This window comes from Wolffia australiana, chromosome 11 (assembly GCF_029677425.1).
Source record: "Wolffia australiana isolate 7733 chromosome 11, ASM2967742v1".
Lineage (NCBI taxonomy): Eukaryota > Viridiplantae > Streptophyta > Magnoliopsida > Alismatales > Araceae > Wolffia > Wolffia australiana.
The window spans coordinates 5,960,502-5,983,314 of record NC_135845.1 but is presented as its reverse complement, the minus strand read 5'-3'; the positions used below and the strand labels follow the sequence as shown (position 1 = coordinate 5,983,314).

The following is a 22,813-nucleotide window of genomic DNA, read 5'->3' as shown; positions in this document are numbered from 1 at the left end:
GTCTATCTATCTATCTATCTATCTATCTATCTATCTGTCTATCTATCTATCTATCTATCTATCTATCTATCTATCTAGCTATCTATCTAGCTATCTATCTATCTATCTATCTATCTATCTATCTATCTATCTATCAAGCGGACGATGGACGGGACACGACGAAGTCGTCCTGTCCTATGTCCCAATTTTTAGAGTTTTGTTTAAATCGTCCCATTCAGGGTTTGTCCCGTCCGCTTTTTGTTCGCCCCATTGGTCATGTACTCCAACATTAGCAGCCTGTCTCCTATCTGTCTATCTATCTAGGGACAAAACAGGGTGTGTGTGAGCATTAGACCACTCAGAAAGTGACACGTGGCGCAGCACTGCGTCAGGCAGGTAGACCTGTCAGGCGCATACTATACTCCCATCGGACGGAATAACCGTTCCGTCTCCCGTCCAAGGTCCCGGACGGGATGGTTATTTCATCAATGGACAAAGCAATCAGTACGCCCCGGGAACGGGCAGATGATTCTTCGTCCCGTCAATCGTTCGAAGTCCTGAACGGGACCACTTTTTCGTTCACGGATGAAATTACCGTCCCGTCCGCGTCCCTGCACTATACAACGAAATCTTAACCATCAACCAAGCTGAAGACGATGACGAATTTTTTAAATGACGATGACGACCACGACGACGAATAATTTCCTTCTTCAGTCTAGCTTATTAAATTAAAATAACACAAACTTTACACTGATTTGACCAATCGTCCTCTTCCTCGCTTCCAGGCCATCGGCGGAGCTCAAGCTTCGAACCTGGGGGCAAATTCCAATCCAATTTCTTCATCTCCGCCGACGAGATCGGCGATAATGGCGGTCGGCGGCGCTTCCTCCGCTGCGTACAGCTTCGAAGAACGGCGATGGCGGCTCCGGCGTCGGGAGATGTGGCTGGTCGTGGCGGGAATCGCGCTTCACGCGGTGTTCATGCTGAGCATCTTCGACATCTACTTCAAGAGCCCCGTCGTCCACGGCATGGACGCCGTCCCGCAGCGCATCGCCGCCCCCGCCAGGCGCCTCGTGCTCATCGTCGGCAAGTTCTTCTTCTTCTCCGATTTCTGTTTTTTTCCCCAATTAGGGTTCGATTTCTGCGTTTGCGTCGACGGCATCGTCTCTCTATGTGGTAGATGATGCTGAATTTATGCTGGTTGACGGTCCTGTTGACGAAATCATGGTTGATTTTCGTTGACGATGGCAATAATGTTGGCTTGAGATAGATGGTTAATGGTGAAGTTGACGGGATCGAAGTAGACGGTTGACGATGGCGTGACCGTCATTCTTGCTAAATTTTAGTTTAAAAACTGACAGTCACGTCAACATCATCATCCCTTTATACGTGATGATAGCGTTGTGAATGAAAGATCACGAGGACCCAGATTGTGAATGAAAAATCGTTGACGAAATCATGGTTTATTCTGGACGGTTGACCGTGATGTCAAACATTTGTCAGTGTCATCGTCAACATCATATATAGGGGTCTGGGGTCGGATCAGATTGGAAATTACGATTTATCTGATCGTTATGCGTTACTGTGATTGTAATTGTGATCTGATTGGTTGTGCCGATCGATCTGATTCATTTGATCATGATTGATGTGACCGATCCAATGGCGAGGACAGATTGTGATCGAATTGGTCAGGCCGATCGATCGAGTCAGTTGGATCCACTGTATTTGCTGCAGCGTGAGGGCAGACATGGGGGCAATCAGTTGTGTTTTTTCGATCGTGTACAATCATTGCGCTCAAACGGATCGATCACAATGCCCTATATTGTGATCGATGATGAGGGAGATCGGATTGTTTCAATTTGATGATCACTCGTCATATCTGATCAAATCACTCTCGCTTGATTTCGATCGGACTGTAAACAAGGAGCAATCCGATCAGTAATTCCAATTGATCCCCAACCCCTTATCGCACATCATCTTCATCAGGACGTGTTGAACCCTCTTTCTAGTGGTGCCTACTATTCTTATAGCACACACTTTTGCACATGAGTTAGTATCAACGTCATTGACCCTTTTTGAGGTTGATAATGAGGCTGTCTAATGTTTGGTGGACGGCTGACAGTGACTTTGACTCAATCACGTTTGATATTTATGGGGCACCACAGATGGTTGATCCCCTCGGTCAACCTCAACTGTCATTTTCACTATATTTTAGTTAAAGAATCATGAACCACTCGTCAACATCGGCATCACACACCATCATCATCTGCACAGGCGGAACCATACTATTTTGTGGGAACTTCTCTTTGAGGAGTTCATTGTTGAGGAGTTGAACTTCTCTTTGATTTTGATGTTGATGCAGGTGATGGCCTTCGAGCCGACAAACTCTTCGGACCAGACTCTGATGGACAGTTCAGGGCAAAATTTCTTCGAAGCATCATAAGAGAAAAGGGAAGGTGGGGGATTTCCCATGCTCGACCTCCCACAGAATCAAGGCCGGGACATGTCTCTCTCATCGCAGGCTTTTATGAAGACCCCAGCGCTATTACCAAGGGTGCATTGTTGATTTTGATTCCCTGTTCATATGTTCTTGGAAGACTAAGAGAAATTATGCTTTTCAGGTTGGAAAGCTAATCCAGTGGAGTTCGATTCAGTTTTCAACCGGAGTAGTCATGTTTTTGCCTTCGGTAGCCCAGGTGTCATTCCAATATTTTGTGGGAATATCAATCATACAACCTGGGCTTCCTATCCCCCCGAATTTGAAGATTTTGCTTCAGGTTATCGTCCATTTCATTTGAGATTTGTTTTGAACTGTTCATATGAGGTTATGCTGCTGCTAAATGGTTGTGAATTGCATTTTTCTTATGGTTGAGGCACTCTACCCCCTGTAGGATTTGAGGGTGATGACAAGTTTGTCATCTGCAATGGACGAGGATGAGGTCAAATCCTCCTCGTCCTCCTATATGGTCAGAATGATGATGATGAAATGGTCATCATCATGGTCATCCCAGCCGCAGATGGAGGAGGATGAGGATGAGTCAACATTGTTCTCTTCAGCGGAAAGACTAAAAATAGAGAGAAAGTGACTAGAGAACGATGGTGAGTCGTCATCTTCCTTCTGTGATCTCGGGCACTTTATCCCTCTTCTCGCTCACCCTGTCTCCCATTCTGCTTCATGACTTGTGTCAAGATAGAAGCCTCACCACTCTGGAGTTCTATTTATTTTTACCTCTCTTTATTTTTGTCTCTTTATGTAATAGGCCCGTTATCGGAACATAAGCCCAATGTATGTAACCTTCCTGTGGACCCACTTTATAAGGGAACACAGGAAAACCTAGTGAATGAATCTCGTTTTTGTTTCATCCTTCTCCCTTGTCTCTTCTCTCTCCTCGACCTAGGGTTAGGTCAAGGGGAGTTCACACTTGTGTCAAGATAGAAGCCTCACCACTCTGGAGCTAGGGCAGGAAGAAATCCAAAAAAGGCCTCATGGCAACATTAGTTTTATTGGTCTGCCCATGTTAGGGTCCTTAAAAAATACTAGCTTGCTCTTGAAGGGGAAGGTGACAATTGGGGTTTGAAAGACTTATGCTGTATTACATTATGGCACACAAAAACGGAGATGATGGATGCATTGCAATAAATCAATGAAAAATCGGTTTTCTACACCCCTTTATTTAGTGGATCGACACGCCTTTTGAAGTTCTCAAGCGACATCCCTTTAATGCTTCGAGCAATGATTTTTTTTGTTGATACCATGTCTTCTGTCTTTCTTTTCATATTTTTCCTTTTTAACGTATCAAGTCCATTGAGACCAGCATTTCATCTTCTTTGTCCATGGATTTTTAATTTATCTTAATGGAACAAACGAATTTCTAGTGGAAGGATACTTAAGCGGTTTCGGATAGCTTGATGTTGTTAATACTATGAGACCAGTTCTCAACTTTTTCTTGGTACTAAAGTCATTCTTATGGTTTTATCGTTGATCCTGTGCCATTATATTGTTCATCCTTTTGTTTCATCATAGTTGCCTCAAACAAAATACCATGAGTGAGTTAGTCTGTCAACTTTTTCCACTCTGATTATCAATGCCATGGAATGGTGTCTCATGCTGAATTTTAATTCCTTTTCCCACTCTTTTATTCTTATGGTTTTGTGAGTTAATGCCCCATGCCAATGGTAGACTTTCAATTGACATCATTGTGAAATAAAATGATGAAACACTCGAGTAAGAATGTTTTGTATATGCAACTGATTGATATTTCTTGCAGATGCTTCTTTCTTGGATGAATGGTCTTTTGATCAGTTTCATGACCTTCTGCGTCGATCACATAAGGACTCCACATTGAAGGATCAGCTTATGCAGGAAAGAGTTGTCATTTTCTTGCATTTGCTTGGTTGTGATACTAATGGTCATGCTCACCGTCCGCATTCTGAAATTTATTCAAACAACGTCAGAGTTGTTGATAGCATTGCTCAAAGAGTACAGAGTCTTTTTGAAGATTACTATGGTGATGATCGGACAGCTTATATCTTTACAGCAGACCATGGAATAAGTGATAAAGGTTTATAAATGATCCTCTCAATTATGTTCACGCTACATTTTTTGTCTGATCTCACATTTATCTGCGCTGAATCCAGAGGAACTTCTAGGATTTTTGGAAGAAAATTTGAACAATTCCTTTGGATTTTTTTGATCAGTGTTCTTGGACTTCTTACTCGAATTTTTTGAAGAATACAGTCTCATACTGTAAAAGTGTAAAACTCCAGTTACCATTTCTGAAACCCTGGGCAGTGATGCCTAACGATCACTTATATATTTTTGTAATGATTAAAGAGCTAAATTAACGCAAACATTTCGCAAAATAAAAAGATCCCCTGGCAAAATTACCTATCTATATTATCTTCTCTAGCTAATGGATTCGTGTGCAGGAAGTCATGGAGATGGCCACCCAACGAACACAGAGACTCCTCTTGTAGTCTGGGGTGCTGGTATCCGGAATCCTAGCCTGTTGTCTCATAAAAATCAATCTGACCATCGTCTGACACCTGCTAACTGGAATCTTGATGATGTTGAAAGAATTGATGTGAATCAGGCTGACATAGCACCTCTGATGGTTAGATTGATTTCTGTTTTCAAATGATCTCATTTCATTCCCTGAAAATGGTGTTTCGTTGACTTGTCCCTTATGTTTTTGCAGTCTACGTTAATTGGCAGTCCATGCCCCGTCAATTCTGTTGGTAGTTTGCCAACAGCATTCTTAAACCTCAATAAGGTCGGTCTTGACTTTTCCATATGGCAATGTCATGGATAACCTTTAAATGAGACATTATGTTCCTTTTGTCGTAACTAATGATTATTTATCTTGTGTTTATTTTGCAAAGCGAGATGAAGCAGAGGTCACTTTGTCAAACACCAAGCAGATTCTCAATCAATTCCTCAGAAAGTCTGGTAGCCTCCTAAATAAAGTGTCTTTGTAGAAGCTTTAGGCTCCCTTGGGAACATATTATTTGCAGAAATAGTCCAGTTGTTTCCCTATAACTATAATCCTATTATACATTGCAGCTATAACTGTGCCTCCTTGATCCTATTTTTTAGACGTCAAGCAGTCGAGCTCCCTGCATTTCAAGCCATTTAAGCCGCTCGAAAACTATGGATTCATTTTGAAGCAGATTGAAGATCTGATCTCTCAAAGTAACTATGAAGCAGCGTTGATGATGTCTCAGGATCTCAGAAACTTGGCATTAGCTGGTTTACACTACTTCCAAACTTATGATTGGTTGTTGCTGATGACCTTCATTACACTTGGATACATTGGCTGGATTGTCAATCTTTTTCTTCATATTCTACAGTCATATACATCACTGCAGAATCTTACTTTCTCAGAAAAATATGATTACGGAACTTGGACTGTACAGAAAGAGGTGAAACCTTCAATAGTAGAATTTCTGCGAAATAAAATATTTTTTGTAGTCTTATTTCTGAGCCTAATTTTTAAAATTTTTTATCACCTCTGCTTTTGCTAGATTCATCTTGTTCCTATTTATCTCTTGCTCTAAGTGCTTATTTATTGATCTGTGAAGGAGGTAAAGAACTTATGTGTCACGATCACATGTATTTACCTTATGTTGTATATGTCACGCCTAGGTCAACAATTGACATAATTTCATAATGTCAAATATCGTTCATGTGTTCATTATTTTTTTCAAAAAATGAGTGGGAGGACACCCTAGATTGATTTCTTTTTTTTGAAAAAAAGGACACCCGAGATTGATATCCTCTCCATTTGATTAATGCATAAAGTTTTAAATATGCACGTGGACTGAAGGATCGCCACACTATAACTTCAAGTCTTAACTAACCCAAATGAGAATAGACACGCCACGTCTTGTACGATACTGTCCAAAAATGCCTCCATTCTTTAAAAATAACTTTGTTATGGTACAGCCATATTGCCCAGAGCAACACAAAGAACTGACCCTGCTCCTCTTCCCCCTAGATATGCTGACTGGTAGGGAGTTCCATAATACCACCTCTGAGGAGACATCCACCCCTGTGGTTGAGGCTGGTCAACACTGTCCTGACAAAAGGTTATTAAAGGAAGAGACGAGGGAAGTCTTCTTTTTCCCTTGTGCACAGAGTGCACTCTTCTGAGAAATCTGAGAGCCATCTCTTCCTGACAACCATTGTCACCAGTCTTCTTCTAAGGGGCAACCAACTGAACAGTCTCACTTTTAGGCAGATCTTTTGTTTCCATGTAACTCCAATGCACCTATGACGAATGGCTCCTCACTTTATCGGTGCCTGATCCGCTCTTATACTCCCTAGACTGAGAAGGATATGCCTGGCCCCAACTAACCATCTTGTAACCTACTCAAGGGACTCGGATGTAATAATGCCTGCTGCATTCTGTTATAGTCCTCTACCCTCTGGTTTGACAGATTGCCAACAAACAGTGGATTCCATGTGGCATCCCAACAATCCCAAACTATGGCATTAGGATTCCATGAAAGGGCGAATAGGCATGGTAACTCTGTGTGTGAACGGGCTTGTGTCGAGCACCCCACCCAATAGTGAAATGTAGAACCATCCCCTGGTTTGGCACCAAAAAATTCTCAGACTTGAGGGAGTACCTGCCTCATACCCTGCCAGAATGTCGATGCCCTCTGACCAGCGCCATGTGCCTCCCCCAGTCCAACCAGGGTCTTTAATTGTCCTTCAGGATCTTCAAAACCATATCCACCTCCGGTCCCATAATAATGCTCTCATTCTGCTTATTGGCCAGTTATGAATGCATTTATGTATTACATATTTACCCATTGAGTCCCATGATGGCATTTTAGTCATTTTCCATTATATCTGTTTCCCTCTAAATAAGCTATTCTCCCTTTAGGAGGGCAAGAAAGAGCCAATTTGACATTTTTCCTCTCTTGACAATGTGCAGCCCAATGTGACAGCCTACTGTTGATGTTTGCTCTTCTGTAACCCCTTCCTTGCCGATGCCCCTTCTGTCAGTGCATTGTCCTCTGTATCTCTTTCATGATACAAAAGCCTCAGTTTTGTATCAACATCACATGTGCTCAATCTTGATGTGCTAGAGACCTCCTGTAGGTTTACATTAGAATTGATATTAGAAAGGTAGAAAGAGATGGATAGAGAGAGAAATATAGAAATAACAATGGTTGCAGGCCTGGGTCAGGGCCTGAACCCTGAAGAAACAATTCTAAAACCAAAGTGACAAAGGGTTTGGAAGCCGAACCATGTACGATGTACATAGTTGCCAATATCATGCAGTAATCTAGCTTTCAATTCAATTGCCAAAATCATCCATTTGACATTTGCATGTGAATGTCAGTCTCTGATTCTGGAGACTATGCACATGTGGTGGAACTTGATCCCATCAGATGTAGGCATTTAGTGTGTCACTCACGTACCTGATATTAGGCTGTCCTCTCCTGGGCCCATATCACTTCATTATTTCGACTTTTTACTTCTTCCCCTGTAGCTGGTGCTGAAACCGACCTGCCATTGTGATTAATTGGAGATAACAAATTACAAACCCTAGTTTGACAGATCTCTTTATAAATTGTATGTGGAATGACAGAAGAGATCAGAAGTACGAGCAGAGATGCTACAGGGGACTCAGTCTCAACTGGACGCCTGTTTGAGAAATCCTTTCATGCAAGAGCCTCCATAAAAGCTGCAAAAAATATGACAGAGATACACCTTGAGAAAACAGTTTCAACTGCTATATGTTTTCTCAATCTAAATTATTGCTTATTTTGGTTCTCCTTGGTTTCAACATTTCTGTACTTTTCTTGTTCAATGAACGCGCTTGCTGGTAGAAATTTGTAGCTTATGAATATATTTTTTCGATGAATCTTTTCAACAAGAGTAAAGTGGATTAGAGTTACAAGGAATGCTATGTCATTGAAAACCTGTCAGACATCATTTACAATTGTCAATTTTTGAGAATATTTTCTGTTAAGTCTTTTCGTGCCTCAAAAAGCTTGCAGCTTCTGCTTGCGAATAAACTTCTTTTTATTGTATCAGGCCTTTCTTGGTGGCTTCCTGTTGACCGGACTTTTCTCGCTTGTTTTGCTCCTGGAAAAGTCTCCAGTTCTATATCATGCTTATTCTGCTGGGACTATAGTTTTGTGGGCACATATTTTTGGCAATGTCCAATTTATAGTGGCTGCATGGAGAAGTTTAGCAGGGAAAAGATGGTTTACACTTATCAAATTATGTTGTGCTTTCTTAGTGGCATTGTTCATCGTCGAGTTATTGGTATGCCTAATATTACTTAACTACTTTCATTTTTATGAAGTTATGTTCCTTGAGTTTATGGTTCAACGTTTCTTTTAATTTTTCAGGTATATAGTTTTTCTGAGAGGAAAATATACACTATGTTTTTCATTATTGGTGGAGCTTCTGCCTCTTCATATGTTCTTTACCGTGGAAGGCCTTATGCTGCCATCTTTTTATGTGCTTCTTGCTGGTTTTTGTCCGCATTCACTTTGATGCCGGCAGAAATTCCAGAAAACACGGGACTTGTGTAATTTTCTGTCTGTCTCTCTGTCTCTCTCTCCTGAGATTGTATCAACAATATGTCTTTTTGGTACAACGATAGGGACTTTCGGTCTCACCTGTTTATGCATGCCGATGATTTCTTTGTCGCTATCTCTGCACAGGAGGTGTGTGATACGAACTCAGCAGTTTGTTTCAAGGAAAGGAAGTAGAGGGATCAGACAGAGATGGTAGGGATTAGTATGAAGGAAACTTCTTGAGGATATCATGAAGTAGAGATGGTTATGGGGGGCATCACCATTGGGCATCAAAGGGACTGAGACAGAGGAGTGGAGAAACCAGGGACTGCAACTTTACTTGATTGTTACTTTTTGATTGCCCTCCCATGGGAGGTATAGATATATTTAAATGGAAACTGTCCTAAAAGGAAATTATTAAAAATGCTCTTAGAGGGATGAAAAAACCAAACTACTCCTTGATAAGATGCGGATCGTAGCAGTGTGCAGCATGCCATATTCTTCATATCCTTGACTGCAACATTGGTCTGCAATGTTATGTGCAGCAATCTGTATAACTCGGTCCAAGTCCCAGCAATCTGTTCCCGATCCTATGATTCATCTCCATTTCATTTATTTTTTCTCTGCTAAGAAATACTTCCTTAAATTTTTTGCTATTTATTATTTTCAATTTTGTAAGCACGGATCCAATTTCTATTTTATTTTATTATTTGTTCCATCTTCGTTTAAGTCCCAATATTTCTACTCTTCGATTAAGAATTTCTACATTTAATTTGTCAGACCATCCCTGATCTTTGGTTTTTTAATTGTTTTATAGTATCGCAAGTGGAGCTATTATTATTCTAGTCGGGCTTGCTGGTATGTTGCTTCAGTTCCTTGGAAAAAATGACAAGATATGGTCATCTCCGATAAGGCCACAAGAACTATGGCTCTTCAGCTTTCAGGTATGAAGAAAACTTTTTCATTTCTTCTTAATTTTTCAGATATTTTATTTGCACAAATTTTCACGACTATCATTTAGTATAGTAATTTTGAATACTGAGATGTTCTTCTGGTTTTACATTTCCGTCTTGAGTTTTCGAACCAATGTGATTTATTTGGTTGGATTTGCAATATTGGATGATCTTTCGGGATGAACTTTCAAATTTTACCTGATGTTTGGATTGGTGATTATTAAACATTTGACCAAATGGAGAGAGATAGGAGAAAATGAAGGGTAGTGCAGGAAGGCCCTAGCTGCCCTAGAACTCAAGTTTGGGCTTGCAAATCAGGACTCCCTCATAATTTCTAATTAAAATGGCACACTGATATGATCCCTAATCCCCTAATTTCCCCTTAGGCGTAGTCATGTCCTTTCCCTTACGCATGTTTCCCTTTAAATAGGGTGCCCTCCCTTTATCCAGAGAAGTATTTGCTATTGGAAGTACTTGTCCTTTCTCTCCTCTGCGTCTGGGCCTCATCCCTTCTCTTGCGATCCCCGTCCCTCATGATCGTTCTCCTCTGCACCGCAGCTTCAAGCGGGTCATCCTCACGAATCCCTACCCCTCTGCTCAGCCTCTCCCTGACCATTCCTGCTGTCCTCTTCATCCCAGGAACCCTCTTTATCATCAAATTACATCGGAGACGATACATCCCATATAGGATCCTATCAAACACATCTTTCAAAAGAAAGGATCCTATCAAACACATATATTTATAGGATAGGGTTGAACCTTCTGGAATGCTTGACACATTTGGAACCTGAACTTCTAGATTTTTTTAGAATTTCCTCGGTCCAAGAGCCTAATAGAAAGAGATAAGTTTGGCTTTCACACTCGCATTTGGTTTATTTGGTCAGATATGTGAAATTGGATGTTCTGGGATGGTTTTATGATATGATTCTATATACAGACAGATATCATTAGCATTTTATCTTTCAAAAAAAAATTGGTTAGCATTTGAGCCTATTAGGAGCATTATGCTCATTTTATGCTCATTTTATGTAGCCCTCCCTTTAAGAAAGCAGCCAAGAATCAATACAAGAACAGCCACTTGGCTCCCCATCTCTATCCTCTCCATCTCTGTACGGTCCCTAAACTGTGCAGCAATCTGCTACCCCAGAATTGGCCCACAGGGTCTTCAAGCAGTTCCCCTCCATAATGATATCTGCTTTCCCTGATTGGTTCTCTCCTAGTCTTGAATGATTCCCGTCACCGTGATGGTCAATCCTTCACTATGTCTTCAGGCAGCTTGTCCCCGGTCAATCCCGGGGGCCTCCTGTTGACCCCTTATTTCCCCCTCCCAAATAGTTCTTTAGATCAAGGTTGGTGTGATTTTCCCTCTTTTTTTTTGCTTTGGAATACTGGTAAGTTATGAGATATAGTTCCATTGGATATGTGATGTTGGATGGGGTTTTGTGATGATTTTTTCCTCTTTTTCCTGACATTGTTTAGTGGTAAAGTTGTTCGATTCCTTTGGTGAGATAGGTGATAATGGTGTTGCTGTCATCCGTTATGGTGTGGGTTTCAACTTCTCACAGATCTCAGAAGAGGGAACTGCTTTTGTGGCATCAGATAACAAATTGGCTCCTTACAGGTACTTTTACCTTTTTTAGCTTTGTGTCATAAATTTCATCATTTTGAAATAACTCTACAGATCAAGTTATGCTAATCAAATAGGATCTTCATGTTGATTAGAGACATTTCTTCTATGTGTCTTTGTTGAATGTTTCTTTGTCTTTCTACTATTTGTCTGTAAATGGGCCACATGTTATAAGTGGCCCATGTCGTTTTGATCTTTTTTAATTAGTGTATGAGGGCCACAGTTATAAATGGCCCATGTAATTCCGTATAACGTGACTTGTTCGAGGAACAAGTCATGTGATAAGTTGGGCCCACCGAACTGTGTTATTGGCTGGTATTTTAAGCCAGCAAGATGGAATAGAAAATATCTTTTTGCTGACTCAAACCATTGCCATCAGAAGCCTGTCTGCTGCCACAAGAGAATGAGCATAGAACTGGTTTATGTTTTAACTCATCACATTTTCTGCCTTAAGATTAGAATCATATGTGTGGCATTTATTATCTTTTATTTTTTATTTTTCCTTAGTCTTCAAATATTAACTTCTCTAGTTGATCAATTTCTCTCACTACTATGAATTCTATGGTTGTATCAAAACATTGCTTGATTTTGGCGAAGTTTGGTTTATTTCTAATGGATTTTGGACTGACTAACTTTGTTTCAAATGATCTTATCTTTTATAGGTGTTTCTCTTTTACTCCCATTACTATCATCAAGCAACATCCTTCCTCGCCTCATCTCCATTTTTATGGGTTTTGCTCCCCCATTTCTTCTACTGTGCATCGGGTAATCTTTCTTCTTTCCTCTTCCTTGAAATGCTTCGAGTCCTTAAATGTAAATTTGTTTTTATGGTTATCTTATTTGTGATATTTCAGTTATGAAGCAGTCTTCTACAGCGCACTATCTCTTGTTCTTATGGGTTGGATAGTAGTTGAGTGTGTGATCATGAATCCAACGGTTGTCTCTCGAGTTGAAAGCAAAGGTCAAAGTCTCAGCCACACAGACCATGAAAGATGTCTTCATCTTTCAGACCTAAGAGTTCCATTAACGTTTGTGAGTCATTTTTATCCAGTCCTGTTTACTTTTCTGTTCACATTTTCCTTTTATCTCTCCAAAAGATATTTTAAATTCTGGCTCAGCCTCAACACAGAATAAAGGGATAGTACTTTTGACATTGTTACTTCAGAGCTATTGATATAGGACGTGAAAGTTATTTCAAAATTTGATATTTGGGCTCTGTCATTCAAGAATTTGCTTGATAGCTTGTTCTTCTGTGCCTTAGTTGCATGATATCTAGTTTCAAGGTTAAGGAAGATCATTATACTTTCCATGTTTAGATCATATCCCTGGCTGTGTTTTTTTTTCACTCCATATTTCTGTAGTATGCTTGTATCTTTATTACCAAATGGCAGCATACTCATTTACCCCAGTTTTATTTACAGTACCTGTATTTTTTACCCTTCCTGTCGTTTTTAATATCGTAAAAGTGCCCCTATGAGATTCTCTTCATTAACAGACATTTGTGCTGTGTTCAACCTAATGAAGTGAACTTCGAAGTTACTTTTAATTGAAACTCATGTGAGTGGCTGGGCAAACCTAGGCAAAATGAAAGGAGATGTGATCGATACTGAAAATTGTTGGATAATTTATTCCTAAATATGTGCAAAAAAAATAATATGTACCTAGATCAGATTACTTTTTTTTAAAGAAAGAGGGAAAGGTCAACCGAGCTTGGGGATCCTCCTGATATAATTAAAATGTGGAACTATAGTTACTCATGGGATCCAAGGGGTCTCAACAGCTTCCACTCACATCCCTCTGAACTAAACTGGAAAAGACTCACCAAGTCATGCAGAAACACCATCCTTTGAATATAACCTCGTTGCAATGCGGCTATCTAGGATAGAGCACCATGAACAGCAATCCCCCCCACCTCCCGCCCCCCTTTTAATACCCCACCCCATAAGGTGTCTCAAAAGGCCTTCTCTGCAGTGACATCCACCCGTGGTTGGTTGATTGGCCCATAATGCCTGGGCAAAAGGACATTGGAAGGAAAGATGGGAACAGCCTTCTTCGCCCCTCGGCACAAGGTGCACTTTGTCGGAGCTTCCAAGAACCATCTCTTCAAGAGGGCCTGCCTCACCAGTCTTCCTCTAAGGAGCAGCCACCTAAACAATCCCTCTTTTGTGTGGATCATTTGCTCCCCTATGACGCAGCATGTGTAATGGTAATTGATTCATCTGTGTGTCTTTATCTAATATGCTCATAGCCTTCCTGATTAGGGAAGGCTATCTCAGATCATATCCACCCACTTTATGAGCTGTTTGAAGATCTCAAACGTTGTAGGAATTGCTGCATCTGCTGATTCATCCACCCTTTGGAGAGTGGGTTCCATGTGCCATCCCAACAATCCAGAACCATGAGCTAAGGAATCCAAAGAGGGGCAAAGAGAAGAGGGAACTCTTCTCATCGAGGGTCCTGAGCTGACCAGTTAATCAGCAGATATCAGAAAGCGGAGCTGCCCCCAACTTTACAGCACCAATTCCATCCATGGACTTCAGTTGTACTTCAAAAGCTTTATGGGCACATCTTCCCACCCAGTTGGTCAGAACGGTGGGATTCATATCGTGAAGCTGTAAGACCCTTAGTTCCCCCTGGTTGACTGCTTTGCCTACCATGGCCCAAGATATTGGGGTCATCCCTCCTCTCCTCCAACCCTGAACCTTTCCAAAAAATCTCCTTGTAAAGCTTTAGAGGTTCTTGTCATTTCACATTTGAAGCTTCGAGTTTGAGAGATGGAAGATGCGAAACACAGAAATTGTTGATTGAAACAGCACGAGGCAATCCCCCTTTGGCAGCACTATGGCCTCCCACCCCTCTAACCGCCACTCCATCTTCTCAAAGATTGCTGCCAGTCTGTGGTCTTAAGATGACCACTGAAGAAAGGTAGGTCCAGGTACCTCATGGTTAATGTCCAAATTGGTGTCCCTAGGGCCTTGGAGCATCGGGATTCCTCCTTTAGCTATTACTCAAATCTGTGGTAAACTGATTTGCTGTGGTTGATATGGTCCTTCAGCTATTACTCAAATCCGTGGTAAACTGATTATGTGGTTGTTATGAAAGGCCGAACAGTCTACAAAAAGGTCTAACAGGCTGGATAGGCTCTTGGCCTCCTCCACTTATCCATCTATGAAGAATGGGGTATCTGCAGTATACTGCAGTAAAAGGATACCTGCTGGGAAGCTTGGGGTTTGAAAGCTCTGTAGTAGGCCGTTAGAACAAGCCTGAGTCATGCTTATATGCAAGGGCATCTATTGCCAGGACAAACAGCAATGGTGTGAAGAGGCATCCTTGCTCTACACCCCCCCTCCCACGGTTGAAGCCATCCCCCAAGGCACCTCTTCACCAACACAGAGGAATGGGACGAGCCACATCATTTAATCCACCACACCCATTCTGCTGAATAGGCTCTTCACTGCTTAGGAAGTCCCAGGCATGGGAGTCATATGCATTTGAAAGTCTACCTTTCGCATGAAACACTCCGTCTTCCTTCCTTACCTGGATCTAGGCTCATATCAGAAGGGGGGTAGAGGACGAGGCGAGGTAGAAGTTCCCAGGGTAGAGAGGAGAAATGGGAAGGATCGGAGAGGAGGCCGAGCAGAGGGGGGTAGGGATCAGCAGGGGATGAGCCGCCTGGAGATGCGGTGAGGTAGAGACGATCACAAGGAGGGGGATCATAGAGGGAGAGAGAGGGAGGACAGACCTAGACGAGGAGAGGGAGACGAGAACACTTATTTCATCTTCTTCTTCTTGGCTGTCCTCCTAAAGGGAGCGCATCCCTATTTAAAGGAAATACATAATTTCCAAATGACTGAAATGCCCCTATGGGCTAACATGACAAAACTACCACTAAATAGGTTGAGGATCCTATCAAGGATCTCTGCTACTTCCACTGCACCATCTGCTAGCTGTCTGCCTGGAATTAAGACTGATTTAAATGGTCCAACAAGCTCCCATATCACCTGCCTTAGCTTGTGGGTCAAAACCTTTGCAAATATCAGGTATATTAAATTAGATAGCAAAATAGGCTAGAAATCCCCCACATGGACGGGCCCTTGCCACATTGGCTGCAGAACCAAGTAGGCATGATTCATTCTCTCCAGCCTGTAGTTCTCATGCCGGAGCTCCTTGACCAGAATACTATTGCAACCTTTTAAGGGTTCAAGACTCTCATGTCATTATGATGCTGGCCCAGAGCCCTACTTATAACTTATCCCACAAAATCAGTCCAAAAGTCCACAACCTAATATGAGCTGGGGGCCAACCCAGAGGAGAAGGCAGCTTTTTGGAATTTTTTAAGAGCAATATTTTCTCTTATCCTTCTCTATCAGCTGCTTCACCCTCCCAGGCCTGAAGTCTTCATCATTTGCCTCCTATTTCTCTTCTCCCTATTTCTTTGTTTGATAAATCTCCTAATAATTTGTAATGCGTAGCACCATGATACAGCGAAAAGAAGGCTCCCAAAAATCAAGACAACCAAGCTACAAAAATTCCTTATTGTAGCGAGAATCACCATGATGAGAATCTTGTGGGAGACTGCCTTTGGCAATTGATCTACAAACAAAACATGTGGAAGCATGAGCTGAACTTGGTAAAAGGCTAATCAACAACTCCAAATTATCCTACAGAAAATCAGTCCAGATGGTGAACATGCAAGAGATAAAGATAGATATCCCAGGATCCCTGGTTACCAGCATTGCAGTGGCGTCTACCGGTTGGGAGTAGCATCTTTACCTCTTCAGGAGGATCTATGCTGTCAAATCGGCTCTGCCCTGTGATACCATCCTGTACCCCCAAGGGTATCTTAGGCATTTTAGTCCACTAGTGGTATTTTAGTCATTTCATGTTTAGGGTAGATTGCTTCCTTTTCTTATAAATATGTGTAGCCTTCCCTTGAGGAGGGCAGTCAAGACTTATGGTAAGATCGGCCTCTTGGCTCACTATCTCGATCCTCCCTGTCTCGGTCCCGTCCCCTTGTTCGTCCAGCGATCCCCTATCCCCGTGATTGTCTCACCAGATCGTCAGCCGGCTCCCCTCCAATCCGATCCCCACCCTTGCCGTTCGGTTCTCTTCTAGTCTCCGATGATCCCCATTCCCGCGATCGTCAACCCTTCACCACGTCATCAGGCGGCTCGTCCCTGGTCGATCCCTGCCCCATCTGTTCGACCCCTTCTATCATTCCCGTTTGACTCTCCTACCCCGGGAACGTCTACCTCGCCTCGCCCTCTACCCTCCTTCCGATACAAACCTAGACAGAGGTTCTTATCACCCTGGTTATTTTCTCCTTCACTGCTGCATCAGTTACGTGTTTCAAGAAATGTTCCTTTTTATTGACAAAAATGGTGAGTCGTCATCATCTTTATCACTTGTCCACAGCCAGGGATGACAATGATGATTCCTCCGCCCGTGGTGCCTCCCCCGCCACTGTTTCTGTGCCTCTCACATGCCATCACCAACATTAGTCTTTTGTGTTGGCTTCGATCCCTTGCTGTCCCAACTTCTAATAATAGTAACAGCTTCTCATCATTGAGAGGACATGAAAAGAGGGGAATAATGACAGTAAAATCATGGCCGATAAAAAAGGAGAGAACCTTGTGAAATAAATGTTGCTCAGGGATGGGATACCAGCGGGATGGACATTCTACGGGGGAGACAGACTGGGGAAACAGTAACTTGGTATGACTTCCTAACTGCCCCCCTATAGAGAGGGCTGACTTATTTAATGGGCAATACATATGAAGGGAATTTACCAAAATATCCTCATAGGCTAAAATGACGGAAATCCCCCAACGGAAAAGTGACTAAAACAGCCTTAGATACAAATGTATTCATATGGAATTTTTTCTGCAGCCCTACGATGATTTCTGCCAAGATATATCTGACTTGGCTGCCGCAGCTAAGTCTTTGCACGTGGATGGTGTGACATTCATCCATGTCATGATGACAATGATAAGGCCATCTTGTCATTGTGATCGTCACACATGTTTGTTTCAACTTTTTGGATGACTATGAGGACTCGTCAAAGTCAATGACAATGACAATTTCTCCAACATCTGCCAAACCCTAGTTTCATCTTCGTCCTTACTCTCCTTGGGAACAGGTACATATATTGAAAAGAAACTATCATGAAGGCAAAATTACATAAAAACCCTTCTTCACGTTCAATGGTTGTATCATTACCCGTCATCTGTCCCTCTTCCACGTAGGCCTGATTTAGGCTGACCAGGGAAAGGTGGGTCTTCTTATCTGGTCAAGTAGATATGTTCCAGGGGTTTGATTTGTGTCTCAATTATTGATGAGAGTAGGAAATACAATTATTAGCATTAAAAAAAAAAGGAAATACAATTATTAGTTTGTATTACTTCTATAGTAAGCGAGCTATGTAAGTGGGCCACGGTTTATAATTGTCCTGCTGTTTTTATTTTCTATATTTCTCTTTAGATGGGCCTACGTCTGCTTGAACTAGACAGGTCCAGGCCCACTTTGTGTAAACCAGTGTATACAACTAGTGAAAGCAACACAAGAAATGACTATTGGTGTTTCTTTTAGGGCTGTGTCAAACCCTAAACATAACATGTGTCTAGAGAACACAGGGAGGAGGAAGCTGAATAAAACCGACAACAACTAAATTAATGGAGGAAACTTAAGACTCAAGTCCTCTTTTTTGTCTATGGGAAGGAATGCAGAATGACCAAAGTGCATTGAATCATTGTTATGCCCATAGCTGTATCTTACAGAATGATTCAATTGTTTTTTCTTGACCCATTGGACATTAGCATTCCATTTTGTTGGTCCAGATATACAATGACACAGAAAATGACATTTCATTTGTTCAATATTTTATTCCATGGAGTCAAGGTCTATATTCTTTATTATTATGGGTTTTCCATTGTTCTTGTCACTTCGTTATCAAGCTTTGATTATGATTGCAGATGGTGTTGTTCAATGTTGCATTTTTTGGAACTGGAAACTTTGCTAGCATTGCAAGTTTTGAGATTTCATCTGTTTACAGATTTGTCACAGTATTCAGTGTAAGTATGGATCCCTTATTTTATTCTTGTTAAAACAAATATGGCTCTATCCACCTCTAATATTAATTTTCTGGATTCAGCCATTTTTTATGGCAGCCTTGCTCATCTTCAAGTTATTCATCCCATTCATGCTGGTGATGTAAGCTTTTATTTCCCCAAGATTAATTTTTGAGGATTTTCATTTCGCTGAATTCTGAGCAATTGATGAAGTTTTATAAAAATGTTGCTCTAAACTTTTTCTTTATTACTTATTTAACCTCCTAAGATTTTTCATATTCTGTCTGTTCTTCTATTGAGAAGAATAATTTGTTCTGTTGTTGGTACAGATGCATGTTCAGTTCCATAACAAAGCTAATCCGAGTTCCCAGAATGGGTTTCTACTTCCTTGTCATCTTGCTATCAGATTTTATGACTATTCACTTCTTTTTCTTGGTACGTTCACCTCTTCTCCTCTCTGCGCCTTTTTTTTTGTTTTTGAATTCCATGTAGCCTCCTTAAAGATCATTGGGCATTTGGGTGATTTATCTACATCTCTACTGTGTTCTGTTATTTAGATAAGTTTACCGTTTTCTGAATTTAGCTTTTCCCAAATACTTTTGACCTTCTTTGCTGGGGATTATTATTCAAATTATATTCTGCTGATTTCCTTGAAGCTATTTTTATTTAATTCCAAAGCATAAACTGTCACTAGGTGTAGGCGATCGGATCAACTCATCAGATCGGTGGAATGACCTTGATTGATGATCAGATCGATTGGCTGATTCAATCGATCAACTCAACCGGATCAAGATCAGATCAAATCGGCCTTTGTGATAAAGAGGATGTTCAAAGATAGATCGATGGGCCTATTAAGCCGGTTTTATAAATGCAATTAATAGTTACATTTTATTTGTTTTAGCATAAATTGGAAATTAGAAAATGAGAATGGACGAAAGGGATTTCCTTCAATCGTTTTCTATCGATTCAATCATTGGACTCAGCTGATTAAGGATTGGATCGATCTTCAATTGATAACAATTGATCGACTAGGCCTATTCATCCAGTGGGTTGGATAGATTGGTCTATCCAATCAAAGTCAAACCCTAATAGTCACATAAACTACCAATTAATTCAGTATAACTCTTCGATCAGAAATTAGAAAATATTTCATTTTAATATCTGTTCATAGCTAAATATTTCACTTGATATCATGCAGTTAATAATTAAAATTGAATAATGTCAAGCTTCATTTCAAACGTGCAGGTTCAGAACACAGGAAGCTGGATGGAGATCGGTAATAGCATAAGCCACTTTGGAATAATGAGTGCACAGGTTGTGTTTATATTGCTTCTGTTTGCCCTCACCAACGTTTACACAAGGGATATCAAAGTCAACTCTTTACCTCGGTCGCCGCTGAAGTTGACATAAGTTTAATTTGAATTTGACTAACTCTGTGTTTATCTCAAGAGTATATCAGTGGCTCAAATTAGATTATTGTTTCCTGATATTGTTCAGTTACTTGTCTCCCAATCTTCTGGGATCAGGTAGCAGAATGCTCGGATACTCGAGAGATAATGCATCGTTGAGTGGTTAAATCCTATGATTCATAAGTCAGCACCCATAATTTTGGGGGTTTTAATTTGCTGGGAAACTGAGAGTGAGACTGAAAGACTAAGGACATAGGGTATGAGATGTGCAGTCTGTGAGAGAGAGATAGAGGCAAAGCATGAGATATTTATATATGGATAGAGAGAGGGAAAGAGATATACAAATGGATAGAAAGAGAGTCACAAACACAAGAGACAGTAAATGAAGTGATAGAGATACAGGGAAAATAAAAAAGACAGGAAGACAAAGAAAGATAGAGGGATGGAGGGAGAGAGAGGAGAGAGAAGAAATAGATAGATAGACAAGGATAGATAAAGATAGAGGAGATGTATGCAGAATGAGGAACAGGGAAGAGAGAGGGAGAGAGAGAGAAACAAAGAGATGCAAATCAAAATGCAAGATATTGGATGAACTCTCTATGTCATGACAGTAATTTGAGTTTCACTCCAACAATTTGATAGAGTACAATGTCTTAACTAAGAAGAAATATCACGTCATGATTCCAACAAATCATGATTCACGTAGAATTAATATGAGACCCAAAGTTATATCATGTGAATACATCAATGTCTTAAGTGATAACTCATGTCTTATTAGTCATGGGAAACCAGTCAAATTCATACTTAAGACATGCTCATAGTAAGAACCAGGTGGGAACTCCTTACTAAGCAGGTTCGGTTAGCATTGGACCAGTCTGTGTGTTAAATAGACACTAACCAATCTCTGGTCCTCACGTCAGTGTGCCTGTAATTACTGGAGTACCTTTCAAAAGCTCCATTTTTTCAGTATATCAGCATGTGTTTTTTCTATAGAGCAACCAATGCCGAGATGTGACATAAAGTTGTGAAGTGGTGGTACAAGCATATGGCTCGTGAAAATGGGTGACAGAAAACAAGCAGCATACTCAGCTTTTTATAGTAGATGTTGCATTGTCTTCTACTTGGTACTAGACCATGAGACAGCTTCCCGAGTAAATGCAGCATACAATCAGCAGTAGGTCTACTCGTATCCAAACTTGTGGTAAATTTTTAGTCAGAGAATCATATTTCAATGTCGGAGAACCATATAGTCATATTTAAGATGATCTATTTGCTTGTGTATAAGTATCAGATCTGTGGTTCCTTGAAAATATCATAGAACCTTCTTAGAAGCTTCACAATGCATGAGTCTAGGTTCATGATAAGTCTAGTGAAAAAATCAAAGCCAGGTTGTGTTACATTCAGGCATAGTTGAGGGACCCAACTACTACATCATATGGTATTTTCCTTCATTGCAAGTCCTTCCCCATCAAAATAAGGGCTTTTTGATTTTCCTTATTTTTCACCTTTAATAATGTGGGCTTTACAAAAAAAATTCATTGAGAACATTTCTCAAATATTTTATTTATAGGACCATTGTGATAGTCCTAGAGTGCCTATGAACATATCTTGATAGATTTTAATAATAATAACAAAGTGAGATTCACCCGTGTCCTCAATATCAAAATGGTAAAAACAAAATATGTGGTGTCCTCCAACAAAACAAAAGTTGAAGTGGAAGGAAATATGCCATATACATAAAACACTAGAAGAATCCAGCTAATATCAATTTCCCTGAAGTATATAAACTGATCAGCAATGGTAATAACTTCATAAATTTGAAGTACATTTGTATGTAAGACTACTTTAACCATATGTTCAACTTCCAAAAAATACCTTTTTTTGATAGACTCAAAATCTTGAGGTTGGTTCAAGCACATTCCATCCTCCAAGAAATCCATTTTCACATCTAAGTGATCTAGCTCTAGATTACATTGGGTTACTAGATAATCACTATTTGAAATGAGTCATTCAAATATACACAAGATAAGGTCTTATAATATGCAATGATTTATGTCTATGAAATCCCATGTGTAATAATTCTGGCCTTATAAAGTTTGACTATATCATTAGAATTAAGCTGCCTTATAGAGCCACCTAGAATAAATCAACTTTGTCCCTATTGGTAAGTTCATAATTTCACAAAGTTGATCGAGACTTGGTTGCCTCCAAGTTAAGTTCATGAAAGCTTATTTAGAGTATGCACGACTTCTATCAATGCTTCAACCATAATGTGACAATTGTGATTTAATGACTCGTCATAGCTTTCGCTATTTTCTTAAGTATTCTATTTTTCTAATCAGATACCCTATTCATGTTGGGTTTAATATTAATTTAATATTGAAAAACTATACCAGGTTCCTTTAAAACAGAGCAAAAGGTTCTAGCATTTCTCCTTTATCAATGTACTGAGCATAGTACTTTCCTCCTCTTTTAGTTCAGACTGATGTGGTGCACTTACCTATTTGGTTTTCAACATCCAATTTGAAATCCTTATGCCGCATGAATAACTCAAATTTCTCTTGGATGAGGTATGTATATTCATGTATCTATCGTAATCATTTATGAAGACAAAAAATTGTTTTGGCACGTGAAACAAGGTTTTAGAAGTCAACACATATTAGTGTGAATCAAATCTAGTAGATTTTGGCTTATATATTAACACTTTTCTTGAAGGTATTGACTGTCTTAACCTTT

The 22,813-nt window shown here is 40.4% G+C and overlaps 1 protein-coding gene across 1 annotated transcript; it reads left to right on the top strand.

The window, feature by feature from the left end:
• The first annotated feature begins 739 nt into the window (after positions 1-739).
• Positions 740-20,155, top strand: LOC144709772 (sulfatase and phosphatidylinositolglycan class N domain-containing protein). Its single transcript, XM_078583412.1, has 18 exons — positions 740-1,065; positions 2,342-2,533; positions 2,601-2,756; positions 4,248-4,541; positions 4,909-5,093; positions 5,178-5,252; positions 5,362-5,428; positions 5,576-5,901; positions 8,531-8,764; positions 8,851-9,032; positions 9,839-9,965; positions 11,487-11,595; positions 12,264-12,366; positions 12,456-12,633; positions 18,573-18,671; positions 18,752-18,810; positions 18,998-19,103; positions 19,914-20,155. Exons 1-18 carry the CDS (start codon positions 846-848, stop codon positions 20,076-20,078), a joined length of 2,877 nt encoding a protein of 958 aa, XP_078439538.1. The 5' UTR covers positions 740-845; the 3' UTR covers positions 20,079-20,155.
• Positions 20,156-22,813: the final 2,658 nt, after the last annotated feature.